The sequence below is a fragment of the Macaca thibetana genome, chromosome 16 (assembly GCF_024542745.1).
Source record: "Macaca thibetana thibetana isolate TM-01 chromosome 16, ASM2454274v1, whole genome shotgun sequence".
Taxonomy (NCBI): domain Eukaryota; kingdom Metazoa; phylum Chordata; class Mammalia; order Primates; family Cercopithecidae; genus Macaca; species Macaca thibetana.
Window position 1 is genome coordinate 47,730,639 of NC_065593.1, and position 20,737 is coordinate 47,751,375.

The 20,737-nt window shown below is 44.6% G+C and overlaps 1 protein-coding gene and 1 long non-coding RNA gene across 2 annotated transcripts in view; one reads left to right on the top strand and one right to left on the bottom strand.

Annotated features, from left to right (window-relative positions):
- LOC126938651 (uncharacterized) overlaps nt 1–19,885 on the bottom strand; it is a 72,402-nt gene extending 52,517 nt beyond the window's left edge. The window contains exon 1 of the long non-coding RNA XR_007720149.1: nt 19,557–19,885. This is a non-coding gene — a long non-coding RNA (uncharacterized LOC126938651). The remainder of the gene's footprint in view (nt 1–19,556) is intronic.
- SOCS7 (suppressor of cytokine signaling 7) overlaps nt 1–20,737 on the top strand; it is a 56,787-nt gene that overhangs the window by 16,311 nt on the left and 19,739 nt on the right. The window contains exon 7 of the mRNA XM_050762651.1: nt 10,399–10,527. Within this exon, the coding sequence (XP_050618608.1) occupies nt 10,399–10,527 (129 nt within the window). The remainder of the gene's footprint in view (nt 1–10,398; nt 10,528–20,737) is intronic.

Here is a 20,737-nt window from a genome sequence, read left to right on the forward strand (position 1 = left end):
TCCATTTAAAAGTCTTGTCAGCAGCATCTTGTCTCCTAAATAGGAGGGCCTGAACAAAACTGTTGGAGAGGCTGCCAAGAACTGAGCCAGTAAAACTCTTTAGGTAAAAGGAAAAAAGAACCTAGGACCATTAGGCAAATTCTCACAAGCTTTGTTTGGAATTAAACTTATCATCTAGAGATACTTTGTTAAATCACATATACAAAGAGGAGAATTTAGTGTTGATCCTGTAACTGTTCTGTTCTGAATTTCTTTTCTTTTTTTTTTTTTGAGACGGAGTCTCGCTCTGTCGCCTAGTCTGGAGTGCAGTGGTACAATCTCAGCTCACTGCAACCTCCGCCTCCTGGGTTCAAGTGATTCTTCTGCCTCAGCCTCCCATGTAGCTGGGATTACAGGCCTGTGCTACCATGCTTGGCTAATTTTTGTATTTTTAGTAGAAACAGGGTTTTACCATGTTGGCCAGGCTGGTCTCGAACTCCTGACCTCAGGTGATCCACCTGCCTTGGCCTCCCAAAGGGCTGGGATTACAGGCGTGTCTGAATTTCTTTGTCTGATAGTCCCTTTCTCCCAGGCAGCATGGTGATAATTTCCTCTTTTTGTCAGTGTTGTAGTCTCTTAGGAAATACTCATTAAAATGCTAAGAGTTTGTGAGATCAACATGCTTTAGACTATCTGCCATCCTCCTAGTGGTACCTCTTCCTTTGTGATCAGGTGGTACTTCATGTGCCAGTCATACCTAAAAGCCGACTTGTTAAACACAGCTCTCTGGATTGACTTGGTATCGAGACATTCTGTATTTAACTTGGGCCAGAAACTTGTGATGGTCATTGGTTCTGAGGCTGGGTAATACATCCTTTGTCAAAATACCTGTGTATGCTACAAACTTAAAAAGCATAGAGCTCTTTGGGGTGTTTCAGGGATTTGTTTCCCATCCCTCACAATTTTCCCATGGTGGTCAACCTTAAATGAATGCTCTGAGACATTGCATCTGAGGTAAGAGCCTCTGTCCTGCCTCTTCTCAGGCACCACAGCATCTTCCCCATTCTCAGCCCATACTGCCTGGTTCTCTTGTAAGGCAGGAAGTAGCTGTTTAGGTCAGCATAGCTTTGTCCATGGTTTCCTCTGTACCCACTTCTACCTTAGAGATAACATGAAGAGAAAGGAACTTTAATTCAATGACCTGGAAATGAACTAGGTGGGGTAGGTGAGGGGGACTGCCTGCTGTTCTGCTGTTTGTAAAAATTAAAATACACAAGCAAAAAACAAAATATGAAGCAAAGCTTTTCAGAGTGAAGTATTTTGTTAAACCTATTCAAATGACTAGGCCATGGGAATTATAAATAAATACTTGACCTTTAAGTTTTTGATAGGTAAGATGCCAGGAATGAGAGGTCTTTCAAATGGTTCTCTGATTCCTTTTTTTTTTTTGAGATGGAATCTCACTGGAGTACAGTAGCACAGTCTCGGCTTATTGCAGCCTCCACCTCCTGGGTTCAAGCAATTTCTTTTTTTTTTTTTGAGACAGAGTCTCGCTGTCGCCAGACTGGATGGAGTGCAGTGGCATGATCTCGGCTCACTGCAACCTCCACCTCCCGGGTTCAAGCAATTCTCCTGCCTCAGCCTCCTATGTAACTGGGATTACAGGCGGCTGCCACTACGCCCAGCTGATTTTTTATATTTTTTTTTTTTTGAGACGGAGTCTCGCTCTGTCGCCCAGACTGGATGCAGTGGCCGGATCTCAGCTCACTGCAAGCTCCGCCTCCCGGGTTTATGCCGTTCTCCTGCCTCAGCCTCCCGAGTAGCTGGGACTACAGGCGCCCGCCACCTCGCCTGGCTAGTTTTTTGTATTTTTTAGTAGAGACGGGGTTTCACCGTGTTAGCCAGGATGGTCTCGATCTCCTGACCTCGTGATCCGCCCGTCTCGGCCTCCCAAAGTGCTGGGATTACAGGCTTGAGCCACCGCGCCCGGCCTGGTTTTTTATATTTTTAATAGAGACTGGGTTTCACCATGTTGGTCAGGCTGGTCTTGAACTCCTGACCTCGTGATTTGCCTGCCTTGGCCTCCCAAAGTGGTGGGATTACAGGAGTGAGCCACCATGCCTGGCCGGGTTCAAGCAATTCTTGTACCTCAACCTCCCAAGTAGCTGGGATTACAGGTGTGCACTACCACGACCACCTAATTTTTATATTTTTAGTAGAGACAGGATTTCGCCTTGTTGGCCAGGCTGATCTCGACTGCTAGCCTCACGTGATCTGCCTGCCTCGGCTTCCCAAAGTGCTGGGATGACACGTGTGAGCCACTGCACCTGGCCACCAGTTATTTTTTGTTAAAGGGACTTTGCTTCCTTGAATAAGTGGAATTTCTTTTTTTTGAGACGGGGTCTCACCCTGCTGCCCAAGTTGGAAGTTGGAGTGTAGTGGTGAGATCACTCCTTATCGTAGCCTCAACCTCCCAGGTTCAAGTGATCCTCCTATCTCAACCTTGCTAGTAGGTGGGACTAGAGGTATGCATCATCATGCCCAGCTAATTAAAAAATAATATTTTTTTAGTAGAGGCACCGTCTCACTGTGTTGCCCAGGCTGGTCTTGAACTCCTGGACTGGAGCAATTCTACTGCCTTGGCCTCCCAAAGAGCTGGGATTATAGACATAAGCCACAGTGCCTGGCCTATAACTGGAATTTTTTTTTTTTTTTTTTTTTTTTTTTTTTTTTGAGACGGAGTCTTGCTCTTTCGCCCAGGCTGGGGTGCAGTGGCCGGATCTCAGCTCACTGCAAGCTCCGCCTCCCGGGTTTACGCCATTCTCCTACCTCAGCCTCCCGAGTAGCTGGGACTACAGGCGCCTGCCAACCCGCCCGGCTAGTTTTTTTGCATTTTTTAGTAGAGACGGGGTTTCACTGTGTTAGCCAGGATGGTCTCGATCTCCTGACCTCGTGATCCGCCCGTCTCGGCCTCCCAAAGTGCTGGGATTACAGGCTTGAGCCACCGTGCCCGGCCTATAACTGGAATTTTTAATGGAAACCTTATGGGCCTTTCAGTTACCAGTTTGCAGTGGAGCATTTGTCTTTGTCTTTTTAAAGTTATACTATAAGAGTAGGTAGAGAGCCTCAAATCTGCAGTTCTCTTGACTGATTAGTATCCCTTTTTTGTGTTTTGTTCTTTTGTTTTGTTTTTGTTTTGTTTTTTAAAGAGAGGGTCTGGCTCTGTGCCCAGGCTGGAGTGCAGTGCCGCGATCTCGGCTCACTGCAGTCTCCACCTCCTGAGTTCAAGCGATTCTCCTGCCTCAGTCTCCTGAGTAGTTGGAATTACAGATGGGTGCCACCATGCCCAACTAATTTTTTTTTTTTTCTTTTTTTTGAGGCAGTCTCGCTCTCTTGCCCAGGGGAGTACAGTGGCACAATCTCGGCTCACTGCAACCTCTGCGTCCTGGGTTCAGGCGATTCTCCTGCCTCCGCCTCCTGAGTAGCTCCTGGGCGCATGCCACCACGCCTGGCTAATTTTTGTATTTTTAGTAGAGACGGAGTTTCACCATGTTGGCCAGGTTGGCCTTGAACTCCTGACCTCAGGTGATCTGCCCACCTCAGCCTCCCAAAGTGTTGGGATTACTGGCGTGAGCCACCGTGCCTGGCCAGGACAGGGATTTTTCTGTTGTCCAGGTTGGTCTTGAACTCCTGCGCTCAAGCTATCTGCCCACCTCTGCCTCCCAAAATGCTGAGATTACAGGTATAAGCCACTGTGCCTGGCCCTTTCTTTTTTTTTTTTTTTTTTTGTGGGTGATTCCTTTGGAATCTGGTGCTTCATTTTTTTGAGTTTTTTGTTGTTTTATTTTTTTAAGTCATAGGAGTTCAGATTCCCTTTTCCATTTGGGATTTTAAAGTTTGAGGTGGGATCTTTATAATATGTTGGCATGGGATTTTACAGTTAAAGAAGGAAAGACTTTTATTTTTTGCACTCAACACACGAATGAATGAGACCCACAAAACTGCTGTTCCTGTCTTTCCTCGACTATCCCATATGGTCTCTAAGAAGTATATGCAGTTGACCCTTGAACAACCTGGGTTTGAACTGTGCAGGTCTGTTTATACATGGATTTAAAAAAATAAATACATTGGAAAATATTTAGGAGATTTGTGACAGTTTGTAAAATCTTACAGATAAACTAGCCTAGAAATATCAAAAAAGTTAAAAAGGTATGTTATGAATGAATAAAATATATGTGGATACTAGTCTATTTTAACATTTGCTACCATGAAATAAATACAAATCTATTATAAAAAGTTAAAACTTTATCAAAACTTATGCACACAAACCGTACATGGCACCATTCACTGTTGAGAGAAAATGTAAACAAATGTAAAGGTGCAGTATTAAATCATAACTGCATAAAATTAACTGTTACATACTGGATGTACTACTGTAATGTTTCATAGCCAACTCCCTGTTACTACTGTGGTGAGCTCAAGTGTTGCAAGTATCCGCTTAAAATGCTGTGTGACGCTAGTCATCACCACGTGAGCGTTTATCTCTCCAGCTAATTGTGTATCACAGTAAAAATTGATGTCTCATGGTTCTTGTATAGTTTTCATTGTGTTTAGTGCAATACAGTAAACCTTGAATAATACTGTAGGACCCACTAGTGCCACTAGTGTTGCTGGAAGTTCTCCTAAGAAGCAGAGAAAAGTTAGAACATCACAAGAAAAATTGCTCAGTTTGTACATAGTTTGAGGTCTGCAGCTGTGGTGGTTCACCATTTCAAGATAAGTGAATTCAGCATAAGGACTGTTGTAATAAAAGAAAAAAGGCTGGGTGTGGTGGCTCACGCCTGTAATCCTAACACTTTGGGAGGCCAAGGCGGGCAGATCACATGACGTCGGGAGATCGAGACCAGCCTAACCAACATGGAGAAACCCCGTCTTTACTAAAAATAGAAAATTAGCCGGATGTGGTGGTGCATGCCTGTAATCCCAGCTACTCAGGAGGCTGAGGCAGGAGAATTGATTGAACCCAGGAGGCAGAGGTTGTGGTGAGCCGAGATTATGCCATTGCACTGCAGCCTGGGCAACAAGAGCGAAACTCCGTCTCAAAAAAAAAAAAAAAAAGAAAGAAAAGGAAAAGACGTTCGTTCGTGAAGCCACTGTTTCTGCTTTCATTTATTGTGAAATACTTTTTAATCTCATAGTGAAAATGCAGCTTTTATATGGGTGCCAGATTGCTACTATAAGAAATGGATACCTTGGCCGGGTACAGTGGCTCATGCTTGTAATCCCAGCACTTTAGGAGGCTAAGTCGGGAGGATCATTTGAGGGCAGGAGTTCAAGACCAGCCTGGGCAACATAGTGAGATCTAAAATATTTAAAAATTAGCTGGGCATGGTGATGCCTGTCTGTGGTCCTGGCTACTCATGGGGATGAAGTGAGAGGATTACTTGAGCCTAGGAGGTCAAGGCTGCAGTGAGCCATGATTGCTCCACTGCACTCCAGTCTGGGTGGCAGAGCAAGAGCCTGTCTCAAAAAAGAAAACAGAAAAGCAAAGCATACCTATAGATTAATATGATTTAGGAAAAAGTAAAGTCATTATATGACAACTTAAAGCAAGAGGAAAGTGAAGGAACTAGAGCTGGAGAATTTAATTCCGGCAATGGATGGTTTGATAATTTTAGGACAATTTGACTTGAAAAATGTCAAGATAACAGGAGGCGTAGCTTCTACTGACCAAGAGGCAGCAGACAGGTTCCCAGACACCATGGGGAAAATCACTGAGGAGAAAGGATATCTGCCTGAACAGGTTTTTAATGAAGATGAAAGTGCCCTATTCTGGGGGAAAGAAAATGCCACAAAGGATATTTATTAGTAAGGAAGAGAAGTAAGAACCAGAATTTAAGGCAGGAAAGGGTAGGCTAACTCTCTCGTTTTGTGCAAATGCAATTGGGTTAATAATCAGGACTACCTTTACCTATAAAGCTACAGTCTTTTGGTTGTACAGCAAGAAGGCATGCACAATGAGAACCTTTTTTTCTGGATTCGTTTCATCAGTGCTTTGTCTCTGAAGTCAGGAAGTACCTTGCCAGTAAGGGACTGCCTTTAAAGCTCTTTTGATATTGGTCAATGCCCCTGGCCACCCAGAACCCCATGAGTTCAACACTGAAGGTGTCAAAGTGGTCTGCTTGCCCCTAGACACAATGTCTCTAATTCAGCCTCTAGATCAGATGGGTCATAAGGACCTTTCACACTCATTGCACTTGGTACTCTATGCAACGGATTTTAAGTGCTGTGGAAGAAGACACTGATAGAACATCATGAATGTCTGGAAGGATTTTTCCATTGAAGATACCATAGTTGCCCGGGTGGAGTGGCTAACGCCTATAATCCCAGCACTTTGAGAGGCCAAGGTGGGTGGATCACCTGAGGTCAGGAGTGTGAGGCCAGCCTGGCCAATGTGGCGAAACCTCGTCTCTACTAAAAATACAAAAATTAGCCAGGCCTGGTGGCGCATGCCTATAATCCCAGCTACTTGGGAGGCTGAGGCAGGAGAATCACTCGAACTTGGGAGGTGGAGGTTACAGTGAGCCAAAATCGCTTCACTGCACTCCAGCCTGGGCGACAGAGTGAGACTCCATCTCAAAAAAAAAGATGCAGTAGTTGTTATAGAAGAAATTGTGGGCCAGGTGCAGTGGCTCATGCCTGTAATCCCAGCACTTTGGGAGGCCGAGGTGGGCAGATCACTTGAACCTGGAAGTTAGAGACCAGCCTGGGCAATGTGGTGAAACCACATTTCCACAAAAGATACAAAAATAAGCTGGGCATGGTCATGCATACCTCTAGTCCCAGGTACTCGGGAGGGTCAAAACTGCAGTGAGCGGGTGATCATGCCACTGCACTCCAGCCTGGGCAACAGAGTGTGACCCTGTCTCAAAAGAAAAAGTTGTGAAAACCATCAAGCCGAAAACAATAAATTCCTGCTGAAGAAAACTGTGTCCAGAAATTATGTGTGACTTCATAGGATCTGTGACAGAGCCAATCAAGGAAATCATGAAAGAGATATGGCAAAAATAGAAGGTAAGGGGTGAAAGATTTCAAGAGAGGGATTTTAGAGAAATTCAAGAACAGCACATCAGAGGAATTAACTGAAGATGACTTGATAGAGATGAGTTCTTCTGAGCCAGTGCCAGATGACGAGGAAGAAGACATAGAAGAAACAGTGCCAGAAAACATTGATGTCAGGCAATCTGGCAGAAGGGTTCAGGTTATTTGAGACTGCTTTTGAGTTATTTTAGACTTGGACCCTTCGATGATATGAGCACTAAAACCAAAGCAAATGGTGGAAGAAGAATTGGTACCATATGGAAACATTTTTAGAGAAATGAAAAACCAAGCCTGAGTGTGGAGGCTCATGCCTATAATCCCAGCAGTTGGGAGGCCAAGGCAGGAGGATCACTTGAGGCCAGGAGTTCAAGACCAGCCTGGGCTGATAGCTTCAGCTATGCAGGAGGCTAGGCCAGGAGGATCACTTAAACCCAGTAGTTCGAGGATGCAGCAAGCTGTGATCACACCACTGCACTCCAGCCTGGGTGATAGAGTGAGACCCTGTTTCTAAAAAATAGAAAAAGCAAAAAAAGTTAGACAAATTATAACATTTCTGTAAATTTATACTATGTGTGCCTTCCTCTCCTGCCTCCCCTTCCACCTTCTCTACCTCTGCCAACCCTGAGACACACTCCTCTTCCTCTTCCTCCTCAGTCTATTTGGTTTGAAGACAATGAGGATGAAGACCTTTATGATGATCCACTTTATGATCACTTTATGATGATCCACTTCCATTTAATCAATAGTAAATATATTTTCTTATTTTCTTAATAGTATTCCTTTTTCTAGCTTAATTGTAAGAATACGGTATATAATACATGTCACATACAAAACATATGTTAATCAACTGTTTATATTATTGGTAAGGTTTTCAGTCAACAGTAGGTTGTTAGTAAAGTTTTTGGGGAGTCAAAAGTTATATGTGGATTTTTGATTTTGGTGGGGTTGAGGAGGATGTTGGGCCATTGGGATTGGGTTCATGCCCCCCCGACATTATTCAAGGGTCAGTGTACGTACATAAGTCAGTCAGTCCTCACTTAAAGGTCATTAATAGGTTCTTAGAAACTGACTTTAAGCAAAATGACGCATAACAAAACCAATTTTTTTTTTTTAAGATGAAGTTTCGCTCTTATTGCCCAGGCTGGAGTGCAATGGTGTAGTCTTGGCTTACTGAAACCTCTGCCTCCTGGGTTCAAACAATTCTCCTGCCTCAGCCTCCCGAGTAGCTGGGATTACAGGCATGCACCACGAAGCTCGGCTAATTTTGTGTTTTTAGTAGAGATGGGGTTTCTCCATGTTGGTCAGGCTGAAATAAAGACCAAACTTCTACATAAAGACCAAAACACAGCTGGACACAGTGGCTCACGCCTGTAATCCCAGCACTTTGGGAGGCTGAGGTAGGCGGATCACAAGGTCAAGAGATCAAGACCATTCTGGCTAACATGGTGAAACCCCGTCTCTACTAAAAATACAAAAAATTGGCCAGGCGTGGTGGCGGGTGCCTGTAGTCCCAGCTACTCAGGAGGCTGAGGCAGGAGAATTGGTGTGAACCCGGGAGGCGGAGCTTGCAGTGAGCTGAGATCTCGCCACTGTACTCCAGCCTGGGTGACAGGGCTAGACTCCATATCAAAAAAAAAAAAAGACCAAAACACTTCTAATATTAAACAGTGAAATATATGTAAACTATACACACATGTAAGAAAGATTAATTAAAACAAATTAGATAATCATTTACCCAAGTATTCCAGCTCAGGATCACAAGTGGCCGGAGCCTATCATGGCAGTTCAGGATGCAAGGCAGAACAACTCTGGACAGGACACCATTCCATCGGGGGGTGTATACCCACACACCCACACTCACTCAGACTGGCACAGCTTAGCATGCCATTTCACCTTACACACACATCTCTGGGATATGGAAGGAAACCAGCATACCCAGAGAAAACCCATGCAGATGTGCCAACTCCACACAGACAGTGGTCCTGGCCGGAAATCAATTTTTTTTTCTTATCAACATTATAAGGGAACAAGCATGGTGCCTCACACCTGTAATCCCAGCACTTTGGGAGGCCGAGGCAGGTGGATCACTTGAGGTCAGGAGTTCAAGACCAGCCTGACCAATGTGACGAAACCCCATCTCTACTAAAAATACAAAAATTAGCCAGGCGTGGTGGCAGGTGCCTATAATCCCAGCTACTCAGGAGTCTGAGGCAGGAGAATCACTTGAACCCAGGAAGTGGAGGTTGCAGTGAGCCAAGATCACTCCAGTGCACTCCAGCCTGGGTGACAGAGCAAGATCCTGTCTAAAAAAAAAAAAAAAGTTATAAGGAAACAACACTGAACAAAATGTTATTCAAAGACCTGCTTATATGTGTACACACAACACACAGTCATACACTGTTTAGCAACATTTTGGTCAATGATAGACTACATATATGACGGTGGTTCCATAAGATTATATTACTGTATTTTTACTGTACTTTTTCTATGTTTAAATATGTTTAGATACATATTTAAACATAAATATGTTTAAGTATTCATATACTTACCATTGTGTTAGAGTTGCCTCCAGTATTCAGCACAGTAACATGCTATTCAGGTCTGTAGCCTAGGAGCAGTAGGCTCTACCACATAGCCTAGGTGTGTAGTAGGCTATACCATCTAGGTTTGGATAAGTACACTCTGATGTTTGCCTAATGATGCATTTCTCTGAACATATTCCTCTCATTAAGTAATGCATGACTGTACCTATACTTAATATACATAAGTACATATATATAGAGGAAGTCTGTGATTTAAACATTAATGTTCATACTTGATGAAAAATTTCATATCTTTTTTTCTGATTTGAAATTATTAAAGGTTGAGTATCCCTAAACTGAAGTCCAAAATGCTTAAAAATCTGAAACTTTTTGCACACTGACATGATGCTCAAAGGAAATGCTCACTGGAGCACTTTGGATTTCAGAGTTTTGGATTAGGGATGTTCAATGGGTAAGTATAATGCAAATATTCCAAAATCTGAAAAAAATCCAAAATCTGAAACACTTCTGGTCTCAAGCATTTCGGATAAGGAGTACTTAACTTGTATTTACTTAACAAAAACTTTGTAAGATCTAATTTATGTCTTACAAAAGGCAACATCTTTTACAGTTAACTGTGAGATAAGCAGGAACAGGTAGCTTCAGAGACTTTTGAGCCAGCTTGCCCCCAAACTGCCCTCCCAAAAGTGAGAATCATTGTTAAAATATTCAAACCAGCCTCTCCTATCTTCTAAAGTAAGTTTTAAAATTTTTACTTCTTAATTTTCCATGGCAGGAACCTTCAGCCTGTGGTGTCATCCTAAGTTTGAGGACCGCTGTCAATCTGTTGTAGAGTTTATTAAGAGAGCCATTATGCACTCCAAGAATGGAAAGTTTCTCTATTTCTTAAGATCCAGGGTTCCAGGTAAGGCTGTATTTCTGTTAATTATTTAACTTAACTTCGGTATGATCCAGTTTAGTGTCAAAAAACACCACCCCCACAAAAGGCCATGGTTAAGCTTCTTTCCCCTGGCTGTTGTAGCCACCACTCCTGGTCCTGTGGTTAATCCCCTGCCTTTGTACGTTAATCTCTCAGCATACTGAGGAAGAATCTTTGCTTCTCTGACCACGTGAATGAGAAAACTGCTTCCACCTCTGATGTCCAGGCATCATGTGAACATTTGACATTTGGAGGTGTCCCTGATCTAGGCATGTCAACATTTATAAGTGAAGGAGAAAGGTGAGAGCTCTCAGGTCCTACCCATAGGAATGGGAAAGGTAAGAGAATGTTTACCAGAAAGGCAGGGCGAGTATCAGGAGGGCTCAGTCTGGCTAGGCATGGTGGCTCATGCCTGTAATCCCAGCACTTTGAGAGGCCAACGTGGGAGGATTGCTTGAGCCCAGGAATTTGAGACCCCCATCTCTTTAAAAAATTAGCCAGACATAGTGGTACATGCCTGTAGTTCCAGCTAGTTAGGAGGCTGAGATGGGAGGATCGCTTGAGCCCAGGAGGTCAAGGCTGCACTGAGCTGTGATCGTGCCACTGCACTCTAGTCTGGGTGATAGAACAAAACCCTGTCTCCCCCAAAAAAAGAAAAAACAAGGGCCAAATCCAATTGCACATTGCGCTCTGTTAGGAAGTATCTGCTGTGGGTTTGCCCATGTTGTACTAAACTTGCTGCTGAACAGTAAATTCTTTGTTTTGTATCTTGCCGTCCCTACCATTGATGAATACAAGACCTCTCTCCATTTGGGAGCACTGGGCAGTTGCTATTCTTGCTGGTGTGATTGTATAGTCTTCCTGCCCACTAAGTTAGGGAGGTGTCTGTATAGTTTGTGGAGGGCAAGAGGGGATTCTTTGGAGCAATCTGCCTTTACAGTGTTGGTAAGACAAAATGGCCGGGCGTGGTGGCTCAAGCCTGTAATCCCAGCACTTTGGGAGGCCGAGACGGGCGGATCACGAGGTCAGGAGATCGAGACCATCCTGGCTAACACGGTGAAACCCCGTCTCTATTAAGAAATACAAAAAACTAGCCGGGCGAGGTGGCGGGCGCCTGTAGTCCCAGCTACTCAGGAGGCTGAGGCCAGAGAATGGCGTGAACCCGGGAGGCAGAGCTTGCAGTGAGCTGAGATCCGGCCACTGCACTCCAGCCTGGGCGACAGAGCGAGACTCCGTCTCAAAAAAAAAAAAAAAAAAAAAAAAAAAAAAAAAAAAAAAAAAAAGACAAAATGACAAGGACATTAATATGAGGAACTTGTAAGACACAAACAACTTAAGCCAGGCATGGTGGCTCACACTGTAATAATCCCAGTACTTTGGGAGGCTGAGACGGGCAGATTGCTCAAGTCCAGGAGTTCAAGACCAGGCTGGGCAACATGGTGAAACCATATCTCTACAAAATACACAAAAGTTAGCTGGGTGTGATGCCGGGCATCTGTAGTCCCAGCTACTTGGGAGGCTGAGGTGGGAGGATCACTTGAGCCTGGGAGGCAGAGGCTCCAATGAGCCAAGATTAAGCCACTGCACTCCAGCCTGGGTGACACAGTGAGACCCTGTCTCAAAAAGAAAAGGCATGGGGTGGTAGCTCACACCTGTAATCCCAGCACTTTGGGAGGCTGAGGAGGGCAGATCACCTGAGGTCAGGAGTTCGAGACAGCCTGGCCAACATGGTGAAACCCCATTTCTACTAAAAATACAAAAATTAGCCAGGCTTGGTGGCGGGTGCCTGTAATCCCAGCTACTCGGGAGGCTGAAGAGGGAGAATTGCTTGAAGCTGGGAAAGCGGAGGTTGCAGTGAGCTGAGATTGCGCCATTGCACTCCAGCCTGGGTGACAGAGCCCAGACTCTTTCAAAAAAAAAACAAAACAAAACAAAAAAATAAACAATTTAAAATGAGAACTTCATGCTTTACCATTGAATCAAATTAAGATTCTTAAACAGAATGCCAAGAAATTGGTCTAAACTGTAGGAGCTCAGGGGAGCCTCAGGCAGAAGACTAGAAACAGGATTGAGCCAGGTGACAGGAATGTTTCTTGTAATCTTGGTGATTTAAATCAGGCATGACAGGGTGTGAACTGTATTAATTCTCACTTCATTTAGTTTTGCCTCAGTGCTGTCAACACAGTTGGGTCTTGTGCAGTTGACTTGCTTAAAGGGAAAAGTTAGATTCCTTCCATATAAGAGTTGACTCTGCTTAGCAGTTTTTAAAGTTTTTGGCTTTTTGGGGGGTTTTTATTTAACAAACATTTGTTTTGCAATTTATTATAAAAAATAAGCTACATTTCTGCCTTCAGAGAAGTCATAGTCTCAAAGAGGGGACAGGAAGGAAGACAAAGGTGAGAGCACATGTTCAAGTCAGTATAAAGCATGTGGCGGTGACCAGCAAGATTAGGGTAGTCAGCTCTGCCAGTGGGCAAGTCTGGAAAATCTCAGAGAGTATTCTGGACTCTGGAGCATCACTCTACTGGTAGAATATTGAGAAACTTCGTGGAATATTGGACTCCTCAGATACAGCTTATTTCATTCTACAAATGTACCCTGTCTGCAGATATTTTAACCAAGATTCTTAACATTGTATTAAGGGCTAGAGTGTATAGTGTTTGCCACTGTTAATATTGAGTGCCTGTTAGATGCCAGGTACTGGCCAGGTTCTTTATTTAAAGATATTGACATTTTTACAACAACCTCAAAGTTAGGTAATACAGATCAATCTATTAAAATAATATGGCCTGGCGCGGTGGCTCACGCCTGTAATCCCAGCACTTTGGGAGTCCGAAGTGGGTGGATCACCTCAGGTCAGGAGTTCGAGACCAGCCTGACCCACATGGTGAAACCTTGCCTCTACTAAAAATACAAAATTTGCCAGGCGTGGTGGCACACGCCTGTAATCCTAGCTACTCCAGCGGCTGAGGCAGGAGAATCGCTTAAAACCCAGGAGGCTGAGGTTGCAGTGAGCTGAGATTGTGCTACTACACTCTAGCCTGGGCCCCCAAGCAAGACTCTGTCTCAAAAATAATAATAATAATAATAATAATAATGTGTCCAACATGGTGAAACCTCACCTCTACTAAAAATACAAAAATTAGCCAGGCGTGGTGGCGGGTGCCTGTAGTCCCAGCTACTTAGCAGGCTGAAGCAGGAGAATCACTTGAACCTAGGAGGTGGAGGTTGCAGTGAGCCACGATTGTGCCATTGCATTTCAGCCTGGGCAACAGAGGGAGTCTCTGTCTCCAAAAAAATAAAATAAAATAAATTTAAAAATAAAATAATACATAAGACTTCATTTTGCCAGTGAGGAAACTGAGGCTGAGGCTCAAAAGTTAGATTATGTACTCTAAAGTTAACTCAGTTGATCAGTGCTGAAGCCAGAATTCAAACCTGGGCCCGACTACAAATCCTTGGCTTTATTTCCCACCAGTCTGTTATTGGAAGAGGTAGTAGTAATCAGATTGAAAGTTTGCTGGCATTTATGGAAACTACCTGAAGAAGGTGAACCATGTTTATTGGGGGCAGGAGGGTGCAAATGCTCCAGTTAAAGATCTGTGTAGACTTAAAATTGTAATCAAGTTGAGAGGGCAAAGCAGAGTTGTTGCCTCTCAACCCTAAGTGACCTCACTTTGAAGGATAGGGCCAAAGAAGACAAAGCCTTTACCACTGTTTGCTGCCCTCTTTTGCTTATCATAAAGGGGAAGGCATTATATAAGCTTGACTTTATTAGAGGAGAGGATTGGGTTGAGGAAGGAGGTAGGTATTAGCATTTAGGTTGAGCTCTGTTAGTCTGCGTCAAGGATTTTAACTTGATCGATTCAGAAAGGATCCTGTGTGTTCAAACTTTGGAATGATGAAAACTGAACACCTACAAGGAGCCAGGTGTTATTCCATTTAACCAAGTGTTATCCTTTGAGGGGATAGTACAGTCTCCTTTTTTTTTTTTCTTTTTGGAAAAGCAAAAGAAACTGAGGTCCAGTGAGTTGCAGAGCTAGGATGCGATCTCAGGTTTTTCTGGCTCAGTTCCCAGAGCTGGATGCAGTAGGAAGGTGTTGAGACTGGTGTCAGGCTGGGCATGGTGCCTCATGCCTGTAATCCCAGCACTTTGGGAGGCCAAGGTGGGCAGATCGCCTGAGCTCAGGAGTTCAAGACCACCATGGGCAATATGGTGAAATCCCATCTCTACTAAAATACAAAAAATTAGCTGGGCATGGTGGCACACACCTGTAGTCCTAGCTACTTGGGAGGCTGAGACATGAGAATTGCTTGAGCCCCGGAATCGGAGGTTGCAGTGAGCCAAGATCATGCCACTGCACTCCAGCTTGGGCTACGGAGTGAGACTCCATTTCAAAAAAAAAAAAAAAGACTGGTGTCAAAGGGATACCAGGGATCACAGGAGTTGCAAAGCTAGGACTAATGGGAAGGTTCTGAGTGGTGACAAATAAGGAACAGAGATAAATTAAGTAGAATAGAATAAATTGAATAATTAGCATCTGGGGGAGGAACCCTTGGTAAAATAATGGTGCCTGAGTTTGGTTTGACCTTATCCTTTCTCATTGTTTTTTTTTTTTTTTAAATGTAAATATATATATAATTTTTTTTTAAATTTGAAGTTTGGGGTTATTGTAATACTGAATCCTGGTCCCAGCAGATCTGAGGTCACTGATTACATCTCAGTCTGGCCTCATCCATTTCACAATTATAAACTAAACCCGTGCTGGGCGCAGTGGCTCACACCTGTAGTCCCAGCACTTTGGGAGGCCGAGGTGGCTGGATCACGAGGTCAGGAGTTTGAGACCAGCCTGGCCAATATGGTGAAACCCCGTGTCTACTAAAAATACAAAAGTTAGCTGGGCGTGGTGGCAGGCTCCTGTAATCCCAGCTACTCAGGAGGCTAAGGCCAGGAGAATTGCTTGAACCTGGGAGGTGGAGGTTGCAGTGAGCCAAGTCATACCGCTGCACTCCAGAGACTATCTCAAAACAAAAACAAAAACAAAAAAAACTAAACCCCTAACACCAGACAGCAGTGAGAGTGTAACTGATTTCACACAAAACCTCTGATCCTATTAGAGCCAGGCTAAAAGCAAACATACCCTTTTTAATTGAGAGAATCTTCATCTGTAAAGTTCATGAACAAAAAATGTCTTTAAAAAATCATACTTTGATCAGACTTGTTGGCTCACATCTGTAATCCCAGCACTTGTGGGAGGTAGAGGTAGAAGGATTGTTTGAGCCCAGGAGTTCTAGACTAGCCTGGATAATAAAGAGAGACCTCATCTCTACAAAAACAAAACAAAACAAAAACACCTAGCCACACGTGGTGGTATGCGCCTTTGGTCCCAGCTGCTTGGGAGGCTGAGGTGGGAGGATCTTTTAGGCCTGGTAGGTCAAGGCTGCAGTGAGCTGTGATTGCGCCACGGCACTCCAGCCTAAGTGACAGAGTGAGACCCTATCTTAAACAAAAACAAAAACAAAAAAAAAACACGCTTTGAGTTGGACAGATCTTTTTTGTTTGTTTTGAGATGGAGTCTCCCCCAGTCACCCAGGCTGGAGTGTAGTGGCATGATCTCGGCTCACTGCAACCTCCTCCACCTCCCAAGTTCAAACGTTTCTCCTTCCTCAGCCTCCCGTACTCGGATGGTATAGGCACCTGCCACCATGCCCAGCTAATTTTTGTATTTTTAGTAGAGACGGGGTTTCACCATGTTGGCCAGGCTGGTCTTGAACTCTTGACCTCATGGTCCGCCTGCCTTGGTCTCCCAAAGTGCTGGGATTACAGGCGTGAGCCACCGCACCCAGCCGAATTGGACAGCTTTTTAAGGAAATTGGTTACTTCCTCTTTTGTAACGCTTGTTAAGTTTATAATTACTTGTTCAGTGACATGTCTTCCCTGTTTATCAGAGTTTCTCAGCTCAGCATTATTGACATTTTAGGCTGGACAGTTTTTTGTTGTGGGGTCTGTCCTGTGTATTGGAGGAAACCCTAACTTTTGCCCACTAAATACCAGGAGCACTCACCCGCCCCCGCAAAGCTGTGACAATCACATTATGTCTCCATATGTCCCTGGGGGCCAAAATCATACCCAGTTGGGAACCATTGCTATATACCATAGTGGTTAAAAAGTACGGGTTCTGGATCCAGAGCACCGAGTGCTACCCCAGGTCCTGCCAGTTATTAGCTCTGTGATCTTAGGCATGAACTGAACCTCTCTTGCCTCAGTTTCCTCAACAGTAAAATGGGGATGATTATAGTACATAACTTATAGGGTTGTTTAGAGGAATGCAAGAATTAACTCATGTAAAATATTTAAGACAATGCCTGACACAGAGTAAGCACTCAACAGATGTTACTTTTCTCAGTGGTCTCTAAGATGTAGGTGCATAGGAAGTGTTTAAGGTGGTATCTCTGGTGTTCTCCTGGCCCTATAAAGGTGGTACTCAAGATATATGTGTTGAATGATACTCTGGGTGGCCCCTCAGATATCCTTGTGATATCCTTTGAGATGCCCTTTGTCGTTATTTTATCTTACCTATCTGATTGCCAGGTCATCCAGAGCAAGAACTGTCTTTCCTTTGCTCTATATTATTTTGAGATGGAGTCTTGCTTTGTAGTGCCCAGGCTGGAGTGCAGTGGCGCAATCTCGGCTCACCACAAACTCTGCCTCCTGGGTTCAAGCAATTCTCCTGAGTAGCTGGAATTACAGGCGCCCACCATCACGCCCGGCTAATTTTTTGTATTTTTTAGAGACGGGGTTTCACCGTATTGGTCAGGCTGGTCTTGAACTCCTGACCTTAGGTGATCCACCCGCCTCGGCCTCCCAAAGTGCTGGGATTACAGGGGTGAGCCACCGCGCCCAGCCTGCTCTATATTATTTTGTATATTAGAACACTCAAACATTTGCTGATGAGGTATTAGGCATACTAAGAAGAGATTATTACACTTATGCTTGTGAAAGAAGGAAGCCAGGAGTCCTTTCCTGGGGATTTGTGACCAGTGTCCCTGGGCATCTCCCCAGTAAGTGGTTTGTCCTTATTTTATAGGTACAGGGTCATGCCACTGATTGGGCTCCCCTCCTTGCTCTGGCTGCATGACCCCCTCCAGCAACACTGTAAGACTCCCTTGAGTGTATTTGCAAACTAGACTTATTCCTGGATTATTACCTTCTTTATGTTTATTTGTTTGGTATGCAGAATGATGTAATAAACCCTATGTATCCATCACCCAGCCCCAGCAACCATCAGCCCATGGCCACTCCTGCCCTGTTTGTATACCTGTCCACTTCTTCATTGCATACTAGTGTTTTGTTTTTAAATATACTTTTGTTTTGTTTTGTTTTGAGACAGGGTCTCTGTCACTCAGGCTGGAGTATAGTAGTGCAGTCATGCCTTGGCCTCCCAGGCTCAAGTGATCCTTCCACCTCAGCCTCCCGAGTAGCTAGGACTACAGTCATGGGCCACCATGGTTGGCTAATTTTTCAATTTTTTTGTTGAGACAAGGTGTTTCTATGTTGCGCAGGCTGGTCATAAACTCCTGGGCTCAAGTGATCTTCCCTCCTCAGCCTTCCAAAGTGTTGAGATTACAGGCATGAACCACCATGCCCAGGTTCTTTTTTTTTTTCTTTGAGATGGAGTCTCCCTCTGTCACCCTGGCTGGAGTGCAGTGGTGCTCACTGCAACCAGCCACCTCCTGGGTTCAAGCGATTCTCCTGCCTCAGCCTCCTGAGTAGCTGGGATTACAGGCACGCACCACCTGGCTAATTTTTTTTTTTTTTTTTTTTTTTGAGACGGAGTCTTGCTCTGTCGCCCAGGTTGGAGTGCAGTGGTGCAATCTTGGCTCACTGCAAGCTCCGCCTCCCGGGTTCATGCCATTCTCCTGCCTCAGCCTCCCGTGTGCTGGGACTACAGGCGCCCACCACCGCACCCGGCTAATTTTTTTTTTGTATTTTCAGTAGAGACGGGGTTTCACCGTGTTAGCCAGGATGGTCTCGATCTCCTGACCTCGTGATCCGCCCATCTCGGCCTCCCGAAGTGCTGGGATTACAGGAGTGAGCCACCGCGCCCGGCCTTAATTTTTTTAATTTTAGTAGAGACAGGGTTTTACCGTGTTGGTCAGGCTGGTCTTGAACTCCTGACTTCGTGATCCACCCGCCTCAGCCTCCCAAAGTGCTGGGATTACAGGCGTGAGCCACTGCACCCAGCTCTTTTTTTTTTTTTTTTTTTTTTTTTTTTGAGACGGAGTTTTGCTCTTATTGTCCAGGCTAGAATGCAGTGGCACAATCTTGGCTCACTGCAATCTCCGCCTTCCGGTTTCAAGCAATTCTCCTGCCTCAGCCTCCCAAGTCACTGGGATTACAGGTGCCCGCCACCACGCCCAGCTAATTTTTTGTATTTTTAGTAGAGATGGGGTTTCATCATGTTGGTCAGGCTGGTCTCAAACTGCTGACCTTGTGATCCACCCGCCTCAGCCTCCCAAAGTGCTGGGATTACAGGTGTGAGCCACGAGGCCCGGCAGCACTTCTTTTTTAATTTGTAGTTTTCTTCCTCCATTTCTTTTTCCCTTTTTTCTTGCAATTTATATATTTAAAATATTGTTCTGTCTGGAGTTTACCTATTGCATCTCCATGGCATTGTTTAATATGTTTCTCTGTCCTCTGAATTTTCTGTAAAATGGTAATTGAATCCAAAGGCTCACCCAATTTGGATTCGCTGCGGAGGGGGAGCGGCATGACAGCACTACTTCATCTGAATTTCTTTTCTTTTTTTTTTAATAAAATAGAAAACCACAAAAATCATATGCATGGTTTAATATTATTATTATTATTATTGTTTTTGAGATGGAGTCTCGCTTTGTTGCCCAGGCTGGAGTGCAGTGGTGCGATCTCGGCTCACTGCAAGCTCCGCCTCCTGGGTTCACGCCATTCTCCTGCCTCAGCCTCCCGAGTAGCTGGGACTACAGGTGCCCACCACCTCGCCCAGCTAGTTTTTTGTATTTTTTTTTTTTTTTTTTTTTTTTGAGACGGAGTCTCGCTCTGTCGCCCAGGCTGGAGTGCAGTGGCCGGATCTCAGCTCACTGCAAGCTCCGCCTACCGGGTTCACACCATTCTCCTGCCTCAGCCTCCGGAGTAGCTGGGACTACAGGCGCCCGCCACCTCGCCCGGCTAGTTTTTTGTATTTTTTAGTAGAGACGAGGTTTCACCGTGTTAGCCAGGATGGTCTTGATCTTGTGACCTCGTGATCCTCCCGTCTCGGCCTCCCAAAGTGCTGGGATTACAGGCTTGAGCCACCGCGTCCGGCCGTTTTTTGTATTTTTTAGTAAAGACGGGGTTTCACCGTGTTAGCCAGGATGGTCTCAATCTCCTGACCTCGTGATCCGCCCGTCTCGGCCTCCCAAAGTGCTGGGATTACAGGCGTGAGCCACAGTGCCCGGCTGGTTTAATATTATTATAAGATGAATAGCACTCAGGCAAAGGAACCAAAACTTTTCCAGACGCTCCAGAAATCCTTCCGTGTTCCCCATACTAATCTCTACAACTGTCTTTATAATAATCACTTCCTTTCATTTTTCCATGAATGCTTTTATCACCCAAATGTGTATCCCTGAGCACTATAGTTTGATGTTGCTCATTTTAAAAAATTTTCATATCGGGAGGCCGAGATGGGCGGATCACGAGGTCAGGAGATCGAGACCATCCTGGCTAACCCGGTGAAACCCCGTCTCTACTAAAAAATACAAAAAACTAGCCGGGCAAGGTGGCAGGCGCCTGTAGTCCCAGCTACTTGGGAGGCTGAGGCAGGAGAATGGCGTAAACCCGGGAGGTGGAGCTTGCAGTGAGCCGAGATCCCGCCACTGCACTCCAGCCCCGGGGACAGAGCGAGACTCCGTCTCAAAAAAAAAAAAAAATTCATATCTTTTAAATCTCTTATTCTTGGATTTTTCTTTCATTTCCTTACAATTTACTTACTGAATAATTGGGCTGTTTGACCTGGAGAATTTCCCTGGATTTTACTAATTACATACTCTTGTTGGAGTTTAGCATGTTGTCCTGTCTTCTGTATTTCTTACAAATTAGCAGGAGTCTGATTCAAACTCAGGCTTGGCTGAACATATAATAGTAGTTCATGCCTAAAATCCCAGCACTTTGGGAGGT